This window comes from Carassius auratus, chromosome 22 (genome assembly GCF_003368295.1).
Source record: "Carassius auratus strain Wakin chromosome 22, ASM336829v1, whole genome shotgun sequence".
In the NCBI taxonomy this organism is placed as follows: domain Eukaryota; kingdom Metazoa; phylum Chordata; class Actinopteri; order Cypriniformes; family Cyprinidae; genus Carassius; species Carassius auratus.
Genome location: NC_039264.1, coordinates 27,704,803 through 27,718,445, shown reverse-complemented (window position 1 = coordinate 27,718,445; position 13,643 = coordinate 27,704,803). Strand labels below are relative to the sequence as shown.

General features: G+C 35.9%; 2 protein-coding genes across 3 annotated transcripts; one reads left to right on the top strand and one right to left on the bottom strand.

The window, feature by feature from the left end:
- Positions 1-1,972, top strand: LOC113040217 (uncharacterized). Of its 2 annotated transcripts, XM_026198540.1 has the most exons (5): positions 1-325; positions 418-750; positions 946-1,104; positions 1,229-1,323; positions 1,586-1,972. In XM_026198540.1, exons 1-5 carry the CDS (start codon positions 298-300, stop codon positions 1,730-1,732), a joined length of 762 nt encoding a protein of 253 aa, XP_026054325.1. In that variant the 5' UTR covers positions 1-297; the 3' UTR covers positions 1,733-1,972. The 2 variants fall into 2 exon arrangements, with proteins under 2 accessions (XP_026054325.1, XP_026054324.1); XM_026198539.1 differs by lacking the exon at positions 1-325 and having other exon boundaries at positions 332-750.
- Positions 1,973-3,374: 1,402 nt separating this feature from the next.
- LOC113040216 (renin receptor-like) lies at positions 3,375-8,811 on the bottom strand. The gene is made up of 10 exons (XM_026198538.1): positions 8,680-8,811; positions 7,607-7,737; positions 7,396-7,524; positions 6,952-7,047; positions 6,378-6,515; positions 5,843-5,896; positions 5,366-5,515; positions 4,313-4,423; positions 4,191-4,226; positions 3,375-4,006 (listed from the first exon to the last, which is right to left on the bottom strand). Exons 1-10 carry the CDS (start codon positions 8,729-8,731, stop codon positions 3,812-3,814), a joined length of 1,092 nt encoding a protein of 363 aa, XP_026054323.1. The 5' UTR covers positions 8,732-8,811; the 3' UTR covers positions 3,375-3,811.
- Between the last annotated feature and the right edge of the window lie 4,832 nt (positions 8,812-13,643).

The following is a 13,643-nucleotide window of genomic DNA, read 5'->3' as shown; positions in this document are numbered from 1 at the left end:
AGCTTCAAAATTTCCTTTATTTTAGGTACCAGTATAGCAATTTCAGAAATCACAAATAAAACTTATAGCCAGCTGAAATGACTTAACCAAAACAAACACATTTTCTCATGCACTTTGACCTTCCTAAATGCTTTAATATCAGTAAACAGTCTGGTCAGTGCAAGTTCAGCGTCTACATCCTCTTTTCAAGGGTGTGTGAAGGTTTCCTTCTCATTTATTTCTGACTGTGGTAGCACTTCCTCTCTGACTCGAAGTTAAGTTTACCATCTTACCGCATTTGAGCAAAACAAAGACAGAATGAGGACGGTGCACCTTTTACTCTTCTGTAAGTTACTGAGTTTAAGTTCTGTGTGATCTTCACATGAATAGTTCACATGAATAGAGTTATGTGTTTTACCATGTGTTTTATCTTCCCAGGTCTGTTGGTGTGTCAAACTACAGAGAGTTTAACTGATAAACTGGTGAATTTAGGGGAAAATGTGACTTTAGACTGTCAGATTGATGTAAAAGAGATTTATTGGGTTTTCCAGAAACTGACAGACTCTCCGCGGCTGTTACTGCGAACTTTCTCATCAGAATCTGCATCATCTCATGTACAAGACCAAAACCTGAAAGATAAATATACATCACTTAATTTGAGCCGTTTATTTATTATTAATATAACTATTCATGAATTAGGAATATATTATTGTGTAAAACCTGATCCAAAACAACTACAGTTCAGCAATGGCACCAGACTTTACATCAATGGTTAGTATTTCTAAATTACATTTACAATTGACACAAATTGAGTATGAGTTTATTTATAACTATAAATTATCTTAAAATTATTTATTATATGTGTTACTGCAATAAATGTATGCTTTAACACTGAAGTCTACCAGAGGCGTTTAATCATATTTGGCATAAAACATAAAACTGATGAGAGTTCTTCTGCTCAAACAGAATCGGCCCAAGATCAAAATCAAACAGAATCTGCCCAAGATCAAAATGAACCAGAAGAGAAACATCAGATTCAGTCATGTGAGAAAACATTGGAGTCGCACATGATTTTGAATGTTACATCCATCCTGCTGAATTTTGTGCTGATTATTGCAACAATAGGTGAGGTTTCTGATACATAATGCATTCCTTTATGAAAAGTTTCTTTGAAACATACCATTGTTTCACGATCACATTGATTTCATGGCAATATAACGTAACTAAAATATAATGCGCTTTACTTTAGGTCTGTTAATGCTCAAACGTAAGAAGCCTAGAAAAAGACGACAACAAGCCAAGAACGTCCAACCAGAACAGATTGAGGACTTAAACAACGCACAGGTAAGACTTATATTACTATTCAATTGCCATTCAAGTTCATAATACAAAATGTCTCCTCAAGTTATTCTATTGTTTCTCTAGTAAACTCATTTGTTGTGAAATTTAAACATCTTAAGCAAATGTTAAACAAATACAGTTACTAACATAACTATACAAATTGTTCTACAAATGTACAGATGTTTTACAAAATCATCCAAATGTGTTCACTTGTGTGACGAAGAGGTTTAAAAAGTGGCTAATGTCATTGTTATTGTTCTCGTAGTATTCTGAAATCGAGTTACCCACATGTTCACGAAGAGAAAATCCCATTCAGATAAACGGCACTTACACACTTCTTCAGAATCCAAAGCCACGTTCTGGATCAACACATGCTGAAATCATCACATCGTGCAACATGCAAAGTTTATAATAAGGTCTGACACCTTCCCTGGGTGTATCATTTTTGGTATGAGTGAGTTTTATAAAGGTCAATGTATTTCTGTCACTCTTTGAATGAAACCATGTTATTCGCTTATTTATAAAGTGCATAATTTGAATGTGTTTTTCTACCAAGTACCTTAGACATGTTAACAGATCAATCTTGATTAATGTGGTTACAGTTTACATAAAGGTCCAATGCATTAAAATAAAATTACAATAAAAAACGTATTAATCCTGATTCATTTTTATTCAGGTGAACAAACATAACTAGTTTATTATAAAGTATATTATTTAAGTTTGATTGTATTGATTTTAAGTGGATTAACCATGCTGTATTAGGATGATTTAGTTGGTCCTCAAACTGGCCAAGCTGGTCTCCCAAATCTGGACAGCCGACAAGTACCCCAAACACATCCAAAACCATCAAACTAGGTCAGAAAACTACTTTTCCTTAGTGGATGTGCAAATAAAGTGCAAAAATATTAATTATCATACAAGGTTGAACGAAGCATAAAATATATGTGATCGCCTGACTGAATGTGAGTCTGATACTGCTCCATTGCACTTGAATTATGGGGCGTGTCTTAACCGAACCAGTAAAAAAAAAACTCTGCACTCAATTGGATAGACCTACAACCAATCAGAGCAACGCAGTAAGAGACGTATGTTGAGCGATGCATAGTTGTCAACAGAGTTCAACTGCACGCACGCACGCTGGAACTGGAAGAAGTAGGAAAGTAATGAGTGTAAACGTTCTTTTGCCGCTGTTGTAAAAGGAATTTAAGAATTCGCGGAGTATTTACAAGCATGCATAACATGCATAACATTTTTGAGAGAAACACAAAAGGTGCATGTATATACGAACACGATCTCTGTCTAGGATTAGATCTCAACAATAATGAAAATAAATATTATCGCATTTGTCGGCCCTGTCTCAACTTTATTACACGGTTGCAACGCGACTTGACTAACTTTAAAACATGAAAAGACGACGAAAGAGCGCTCAAGTGCTCTTTGATGACGTGGGTGGTTACGTAACCGCAGATAGCCTGTCCATCATCGATTAAAGCCCGCCCAGGCAATTTGATTGGCTCGGCCTTCTGGGAGCCGAGCATAATTACACCTCAATGGATCGAGTCCAGACCGAACTTCCCGTCCAAAAAATATTGTGTTTCTTTTACTGTCTATGGCTGGCACCCCGTATCCATAACTTTAAGTTACAAACTGGGCGATGTTTATTCTTCACAGAAACAGCGCGCGAACTTCAGCGCAGCCGTTTTTAACGGTTAAAGAGAGCACGATAAGATGGAAGTAGCGAAACATTTAATATTTGATATTTAATGTTTGTGATATAAATGTTACAGCAGTTACACGACCGTGACTCTCAAATATAACCGTTTCTGTATCATTAACTTGATTCTATATCATTAACTTGATACAAGAAAAGATTTGTGCTTTCGCCAAATTTCGTACAAGTTAGTAAAGGTGTGCATATTTTAAAATGTAATAAGTTCAAATTCCCTGCTAGAATTAGATCTATTTCCTTCACCGTTTTTTTTTATCTACTTTATTAAAAATGTCTCCAATGCTCAATAAATGGTTACGGCCTTGTACACAACAAACAGTCACACTTAAAAGTCTTATTTTCTTCTATATTGTTATATTCATTGAAAATGACATTTATTTAATTGAAAAAAAAAATGTACATGGGAATGGAGAAATTACACCATATCTAGCATTCGGGAAGGAAAACAGCACAGTGGCGTAAACAACAAACAATAAATAGAGTTTCATTTCAATTCTTTACATCCTAACATTAGATTTTCCTCTTTAATAGATTCACATTATGCAAATCTACAAGATACAGCAATTAAGAAAGATCACAAACAAATTTTCTTGGTCCATCTATCAACAGGCATCAATAAATAATCTGTATATCTGTGTTTGATTGCGTCATAAAGGCAAAGCATTTACAAAAGCAATTCTGTGGTACCCACATCAAAAATAAAACAATTAAAATGCACTCAAATACAAAACACAAAATGTAGTGGGGGTGGGGGTGTCGTCATCAGTCCAGTCGGATCTTCTGATTGGTCATCCTGTAGATGATGCTGTCATACCCGGGATCCATGTTCCAGAGGTTGTACGAGATCACGATGACGGCTAAAGCTAACACGATCATCAGCCATAGGACAATGTTAAAGACCACGGCGTAATCGTAGTCGTACTTGTAGGCCAGGTTGTAGAGACTGCCCTGGTTACTCTGAAACAACCACATGTTAGCGTTACATGTAGGTCAACATTTAAAAGTAGGTCGCTACTGTACTGTAACCGTCTTTTTGTTTTTGAACAACAACAAAAGGTCATGAGTTGGAAAGGTTAGGGTAAGATGAAACTAAACGCTACTACTTGCTAACCAGCTACAATTTACATGTTGAATGTCTTACAGAAGGGGTCTTGAAACGATTCTTTCTTCTCGTACCCTGACGAATAAGAATAACGTTGATAATGTGGACCTGCTCCAATATAAAATGTTTGCTTTCAGAAAAGCTTATTGCAGTTAACTTACGATCTGAAGGATGGAGCGTGACTTCCTGGTCAGAGGGGCTTCAAATGTCTTCACCGTCACCACTTCTACAACCGCGTTGTTGGAGTAGACATTGGTGACGTCGTCTGCGAACTTTGTACACGCACAAACAGATTTAAATGAGAAAGAACTAAAAACAGCAGTACTATTGTATTATTTATTACTATAATAATAGTAGTACTGTATTGGTACTAAATAATAATATTACTGTATTATTAAGTACTATTAAAATTATTGTTTTTGTAATGTATTATTTAGTACTATTAGGCAATAAACTAATATTTTATATCTGGAACCAAGTATATTATATATATATTACACACACAAACACACACACACACACACAGTTTTACAAAGTAAAAGTGTGCTATTTTTCATCTTAAAATAAGAAAAAGCTTAATTTTTTTTTTAAAGTGCCTTAATGCAAAAATAAATATGATAGATAGAAGTTAATTGTCCTAAGGCTTTAATTAAAACAACAACAACAAAAAAATAAACTACTAGTCTTCCACTTTTCTAGAAGAACATTTTAGCAACTTGTTATAAATATATATATATATACACATACACACACACACACATACATACATATATATACATACATACATATGCACACACACACATTTATATACTTTTGCATGCGATTAAGTTTTAGAAATTCTGTAATTACTGTCATATTTATTTTCATAATTTACAATACACTACTATCTATAATACAATATGAACACATTATCAAACTGTATTTACATTGTTACACTATAATGTATTTAAAAAAATTAAAACTACAGTAAAATTAATGTACTTTGTTGCATTAGAGACCATTGTGTCAGTAAACAAGAAAGAGGCCAGCACTGCAGTTATCTCAGCATCACTGATATCACTAATATTTAGAATTAGCTTATATTTTTACATTTCCAGTTTGATTTTAATCTAAGTTTAGTTAGTACCATTTTTATTAGTTTTTTATTTATGTATTTTTTATTTTATTCCAGTGAAAATGTATTTGAAATAATAGAAAAGGTACTGCTTCCATACCTTCTGCAGAGCGGACGTCAGGATCCTGGTAGCGTCTGCAAACTGAGGAGAGTCTGTGCCATACCGCCGGACGATCTCCTCCAGCCCCGTGAGCTCTAGAGAGTACAGGTCAGGAGCCGGGTCTTTAGCCAGATGCTTGTGTTTCTGCAACTGTAGCAAACAGAAAGAAATACGTCAATAACACACAATCAATAGAGTAAATCATTCACTTTGTTTTAAAAAGATGCCATTGGAATTTAACCTGATTACAGAGATTTTTATTTATTTAGTTAATTTTTTTTTTTATTAAGAAAGAAATACTTATGTATTCATGTATTATATAAGACAAACAAGCAGATGCAAACATTGAGCCAGGATTAAAAATAAAAGGATTTTAAACTAGAAAGCAAAAATGAATCTATAAAATCTCGCACGGCTGATTTATATGGGACAACCTGCAATAAAGGGTATGGGCTCAGAGCACATAGAGAAACTCACCAGAGCTGAAATGTCATACAGCACCTGAACCTCAGACAGGAACAGAAGATCAGCCTGAAAAACACAGACCACCACATGAACACATTCAAAGCGGTTTATTCAGATCAACGCCTAGTTTATGGTTGGAAACAAAAACCAACATGCATCTACCGAACAATGGTTTCTATCTGTAACAACCTCTTTCACATGTCGATATTTACAGCGAGGCAAAAGCCACTTCCTACAATGACCGAAAAACTGCTTCAGAAACTTACAGTGCATGTCTGTATAAAGCGAGTGAAAACTGTAAACTCTAATACATAAATGACAGATAGATAGATAATTAGATAGATCAATAGATGGATGGATGGATAGAGGGGTGCAGGATCGGGAAAGATCCTCGAGCTGGGAATTCGAACTTGGGACGCCCGTAGCACAACAATGCTAAATGTCAGCACGCAGCCCACAAAGCTATCAGTGCCGAAAGAGAAATACATATTTAATTAGTTATTTGACATCTATGGACAAAGTAGATCTCAACACCATGAGTCTTCACCTCATTATTACGGCTGAGAGAGATGAGAGGAAGCGACGTGAGGACAGATCCATCCTGGGACAGGCGTCCACGGATCTGTTGCAGGGTCACGGGCAGGTCCTCAAAAACAGTGTTGGCCATCCCCATCATATACAGCCTCTGAAACACACAATCAAGACATCTCTTAATATTAGACACCTATTCAATGAACGTTCAGGGTTCAAAACATGTCCCATTAACATCGTCTATGACTATTTCACCAAAAGAAATGAAAGAAAAAAAAACATTTAGACTTGTCTCTCAGTTTGTTGAAGGAGAAATGTATTTGCTAATTATAAACAAAATAATTGAAACACACATACACACACATACATATATATATTTATTTTAACTTACTAATTTTCTATTACAAAAAACAACAACTCTGTACAATTAAATATTCTTTACAGAAGGTCTCATTTTAGCTTTGCATTTAATTGCATTTGATTTTAAGCGTCTCACGTGCATCTTTATCTGCAGAGCACTCTGTGTGTTTGCAGGCATCACTTGTGTGGTTAGTGAATCATAATGTGCAAGAGATTCGCTGAGGTCATACCTCCTCACTGGGGGCGAGCTGCAGGACCACAGGGGTGCTGTCAGCGAACAGAGTGTGCAGCGTGTTTGCCACGCTGTCCAGAGTGAACGGAACCGGCTGAAACCAGACAGAAAGAGACAGACAGACGGACAAAGCACTGCCATCAGTCTCATGATACACAATAAGGGAAGTCAAGCAGGGAAACTACACGGCGACTCAATCCTGAAATATCCTCATTTTCTGAAACTCACAAATTAGCTGTTGAAACGTTTCTCTTCTTCTCTGTTTTCAGGTTCAATAGTGACTTATTGAAAATGTATCAGTTCATTTAAAAGGTTAAAGTGACAAGATACACATTGAGTCAAAGACATGAAAGCAAGAAAGAGTCAGAGACAAAGACCAGCTTTTGCATTCATGCACCACAGAACCTAAAATAACCCGTGCACATGAGAATGCATCACTCACATTTTCGAGAGGGTAGGAGGAAATGTTTTTCGGAAAGTCAAGGGTGTCAACGCCGCGCACGACAATCAGAGCGTTTGCACGCGGGCGTTGGAAGAGCGAGCCGGCAGCCAGACCTGGCCAATCGAGATCCTGCAAACAAAACCACTGGCATGATACAGCGTTTACATGAAGACATCACAAGTGCCGTTACATGATTAAATAGACGTTATACCTCACGGACGGAGAAGCCCATGGTCAGGGAGACCAAATCAGGGACCTTTTCTCCTGAGATGGGCCATTGTCCATCCTGGAATGTCACATATGACGGGCTGCGCAGAACAGTCAAGCTGTCGCCCAAAACAGCTGATAGAAAATAGTACAGAAAACAACGCTGACATACATTACCACAATCTTTCCTTGCAATAAATTAGACTGGCTTTCATATTTTGACATCTAATCTAGGTGTTCCTGTAGCTTAAGTGTTAGAGCGTTGCATTAGCAAGTGCAAGGTTGGGGGTTCGAGTCCCAGGGAACACGTTAGGAAAAATTGTTAGACTGAATGCAATGCAAGTCAGAAAGTCTGCTAAATGCATGAATCCTTTGAAAGGTTAAAAGAAAAAATATATATAAAACAGGCAAATTAAAAAAATAATAATAAAATAGGATTTAACTAAAATACAAATAAGATTAAAATAAGTAAATAAGAGTGATGAAAATAAATATATTCATACAAATAAATATAAATACACCTATCATTACCACCTTATAGTAGAGCAGTAAAAAAAAGCTAAATAATCTAGCGTAACAGAAACTAAATGTTTTCCAAATATTATCATTGGGAACTTCTAAGTACTTAAACATATACAAGTATACGAGAATGATAACATTTTGGCATCTAAAAAAATTAGAAGCCCTTTCCTAACACAATGACCAAAGATCATATTAATACTATTATAACCTTATTGCTGATCAACAACGTAAGATTTTTATTTATTTATTTTTTTAACCATGACTGTCACATGACTTGCTAGGGCTTCCTCGTTCACTATCGATATTTAATAGCAAAACCGTTTGTATTTCAGAGCATAAACCCACACCAACACAATATCGCAGCAAATCAACATAAATGAACTGTATTCAGTTAATTTCATTGTATAGATGAGAGAAACTGCATCGATTAACATGACAGCAGATTATGGCATCTCACTGCAGTCGCCATTATTTCATTAAACAAGCGCTTAAAACACAATGACCGGTCAGAATAAAACACGTACATCTAAAAGATTAAGCACAACGTCAGTTTACCTGATAAAAGGCTTACAAAAGCAAACACCGTGCTGGTAATTATTCGATTCATCTCAGCAGGATCTTTCTGACGGACTGGCTTCCTCGCAATACCGGTCACGTGACACGAGCCTAACGCGTGACGTCCTGCGTCATGACGTCACTGCTGCTGTTCCTGTAGCAACGCTGCGGCTTCCACTGCGGGACTTTTAAACCTTATTTGATCCTTAATGTAAATGAATGTGCGATCGAGTAAATTTGCTAGCTGAAATAGGATTATAATGCTAAATGGAAATAATTAACACCAGAAGAGACCTTCTGAAAAAGTAAGCAGTGAAGTCAAGAACCATGTTTATCTCTTTCTCTCTCTCTCTCTCTCTCCATGTCTCCAGCAGGATATGTGTCATGCAGTAAGTCTGTGAGGATTTTACTCATTATGAGCCATGGTTACTTAGTCCTAAGCATTTAGTCTGTGTGACTTAATTTTTATCCTTCTTTTAGCTTTAAATAATATGTTTTTAAAAACTTTAAACATAATCATTCATAGCCTAAGTTTTATTATGTAACGTTATATATTTTTTACTCAGCTGGCTTACATCACTTAGCTTTGTAGCACTTAGGCTACCAAATGTAATTTGTGACAGGAATGAAAACGAGGCTATATGACGAATTTAAAGGGTAGCTTACATTAGTTTATGCTCAGTGGATTGCACTGTTGATTAGCAACATACAGATAGTTCAGATCAAATAAAAGTTTACAAAAATCTTCATAAAAGAGTTTTTAAAAAGACATTTGTCCATCGCGTGCCATTATAAAGACATAGATAGCCTCGTTTTCATCCTAACTTGACTGCGGTCTACTTTGAAATACTTTAATAACAGGGTAGTGTATAATAATTCTGTAAAATTATAGCATAAATAGGCTACACTTTTATTTGATTTCATCTACTGCAACAACTCAAAAGCCAGGATAACAACAAAAAAAAACACTACTGCATTTAAGCTAGCAATTTGTAGTTCATATAATTTATATACATACATTCCTTATTTTTAGCAATTTGAATACAATTTGAGGGCCCATGATCTTGTATTTCCAAGCCTCGCATCGTCGATGGTCCTCTCCAGGCTCGCCGTTTTTCTTGTAATGTCCTCTTTATCCGCTTGGAGGCGCTCTTGTTCCGTCACTAACCGCTCGTGTCGCTCGCGTTCATCTCCGCGAGCCAGCGCTCCTTTATTTCCCCGCGCCTGTCACTTTATTTTCACGTGTCTTCTAACGCAGACCTTCGTCATGTGTTCGGCCGAGAAGCATTATATGACTCATGCTTTTTCAAAATAAGTCAATAAGTCAACGAGTAGTATATATTGAAAATAATGTCTGAGACGTAAAAAGGCTGCATGCATGATAGTTATTTATAAAAAACATATCTTAGTGAGCTGTAGGCTGGTCATCAGACTGTTGATGAATCAGACGTTAAGAATATATTTGGTAAATAAATAATAAATAATACTGCTAATATGTATACACACACACACACACACACACACACACACATCAAAACATTGAAATTGGCATTGAGAAAGGGTATATTATAGGTCTTTTGACACACTACACACTTTCTGCATGCTCTTTCAGTTAAAGTTATAAATGCTGCATGCATAAATATATACCATATAAACATAGAATGTTTAGAACTACAATGGTAAAAGAATTATTAAAATGCTAGTGTAAGAGTTTAGCTGTTACACTACAATTAACCTTCTAGGTTCAAAACACACATGGGCTACATACATAATTTGCTTTGGTATTTTAGTCAATAACAAACATCAAAAATAGCACCCACAACATAATCCATTTAACATGATCGTTTCAAAAGCACGGTTCCCCGTCTCTTGCCCGCGGAGGAGATTTCGTCCCGCACAGTGTCTTGCTCTCGCCCTGAGCAGCGGGACTGGAGCGCGCTGAGCGCGACCCCGTGACACGCCTCCTCTGATTTTCACATTCCATTAGGTAATTCAATAGCAGACAATTAGACTGACCCAGCCATCGGCCCACCCAACGGGACACTGCCGACACAATGACCCTGATAGGGCAACGCTGCAGAAGTCTGCCTGGAGTTCCGTGTCATCCATGAGCATGTACATTATTAATTACAGTTATAATATACAGTATATAGCCTACAGTAATAATCACTGGTGGTGGTTGAGGAGATTCCCCCTTCTAGTGCCCAGAAAAGCGATATGAGGAATTATTATTATTATTATTATTATTATTATTAGAGAAGTGTAAGATATTATTAGATAAATAGCAATAATTATTATTATTTCAAAGGTAATTATGAATCATAAATATTTTAAATATTGTGTCAGTGTTATTCTATATGAAAATGTATCTTTCAACAAATATATGATATAAAATTATATATATATATATATATATATATATATATGTGTGTGTGTGTGTGTGTGTGTGTGTGTGTGTGTGTGTGTGTGTGTGTGTGTGTGTGTATATATATATATATATATATATATATATAATTAAAAATAAGCAAATGTATTGTTTATTTTAAAGTTACAATAATACAATATTGTGTAAAAACTTGTTTTTGTATTTTTATTATTATTAAAATAAGAACAATTTTATTTGTTTGTTTGTTTATTTAAGTGTTAGTAATAGTAATAAAACATTGTACCAAGCCATGTATACCAATAAAAACTTTATTTATTTATTTGATAATTTTGGTGTTTTTTGTAATTAATTAACACACACACATATATAAAATATATATGATTATTATTAAAATAAGTAGGCCTACAAATTTAATTATTCATTTATTATGACAACACTTCTGTTTTCAGCAATTGTGGCATTAATGATAGTTTATTTTTCCAGTAATTTTTAAACTTTGTATTTTATATTTTTTGTATGTTTTTTTATATGTATTTTGAATAACTTTAAGTATTGTAGAGCTTTTGTCTTTATTTTTAAATATTTTATTTTATTTATTTACCATGTCAATAAAGCTAAATCTGACGGAAGGATAGAACGATACAATAGATAGTTAGACAGACAGACAGACAGACAGACAGACAGACAGATAGATAGATAGATAGATAGATAGATAGATAGATAGATAGATAGATAGATAGATAGATAGATAGATAGATAGATAGATAGATAGATAGATAGAGGCACATATGAAGTATTTCTGGAGTATTCTCCGGTGACTCGACCCATTCTCTGCTGCTGTGAAAGGTTTGAGTGACAGATGACGCCTGCAAGTGTCATCCTCTCGACGCGCGGACATTAACACCGGCGCTGATGGCCTATCACTCGTCTCTTCCTCTTCCTCCGTCTCTTTATTCCGCGAGAAAACGCGAAGCACGGCGCCTCGGGCACTGAACACAATGGAGAGCTGAAGAGGGTGGGACGGGGGTTTGAGAGAGACCCCATGCATGTATAAATGAAGGCTGCATGGGGGAAGGTAGGGGCGGCCTTGAAGAGATCAGATTAAACAACAACACAAAAGCCCACCACACTCGCCTCTTATTTATTTAGAGTTTAATGAATGGGGAGCGTTTGTGCCAGCTGAAGAATTGTAATATCCCGTGTTAAATTAGGCCTAATGGCCTGTTTTTTTCGGGATTCATTTGAGGAGATTCCTGAGTGCCCGTTGTTTAAATATGTATGTCCCAGTCTCTGAAAACATCAACATAATTCGTTCATACTCTCATATACATTCTCACATATTTCATCAGAGACGCGTTGTCTCTTTCTTATCAGTAGATAACATTATCATTGTCTTTTATTATCTCTTCAGAATTGTACTTTTTATAGTCTTCAAATAGTGTCTGTTTTGATTGAATTTGGGTCTCGTTTGCTACTGGTTAATTCTAGTTGGATGCTTAGGCAGGATTTCATACTACAAGATTTACACTAGATAAATTATTTGAGACCCAAAATCAGATTGATTTTATTCTATTTATAGATTTTCTAAAGTAAGAATTCCAAATGGCTATCCAACACAAGTCACGATATAACATGACCTTTTTCACGTTTATTTGACAAAAACACCAACCTGTAGTTTGGACCAAGATATTAGACACAATCATAACACTTCAAAAGATTTTAAATGGCATCAGACTTTAAAACATTTCTGGATCATGGCATCTATCTAGATACAGAATTGATGAATATTTTCATTTTCATTCCCGAGTTTTGTTCAAACACCAATCGTTCGCCTGCGCATATAGGACTCTGAGCACGTTCCCGAGCTCTTTAAGCGCGTTCCCCAGCGCTGTGACCTCCAGGTCGCCTCCCCCGGGGATGATGCTCGCGTGTGGGGGAAGGGTTTGCCCGTCAGGCGCTGGCCAATACATCCTCCGTCAAAGCCCCGAGCAATCCTGTTACACACGCAGCTCGCGCGATTATCCCGCTCCTCTCCGAGGCGCGACAAAAACAGCCTCTCGTGCAGAGGGGCCACAAACATCAGCCACATTTACCAGTATTCTATTTAAATGAGTACTTATTTAAATGTAAACATACGTCATCCTAGCTAACATCTGAATGTTCTGAAAACATTCTAAATGCTGTAAAATGGAATGTATTTCAAACATTCAAATTTAGGTTCTGGGAACTTGCTAGGAATTTTTTGTTTTTGTAGGAATTTGCTAGTTCGAGTAATTTTTTTTACCCCCAGGTTTGCAAAAATGTTTTTAGCACTTAAAACATCCTGAGGATTTCAGCATCTTTAAACAATGTTGCACTATAATAACGTTTTATTCCATAAACATTTAAGTTTATCCATATCATTAGCACCATTAATGTGTCCCTTTAGCCTAACATTTTACATGACAGTAATTTGAAAAAAAAAAAAACTTTGGCTACTGGTTCATATTTGGCTCTAGCGAAGTCTCTGTCAATTTTTTTACTTTTTTTATGTAGGCCTAAGTGCATTTCTGATCACATTCCAACAACTAATTAATTA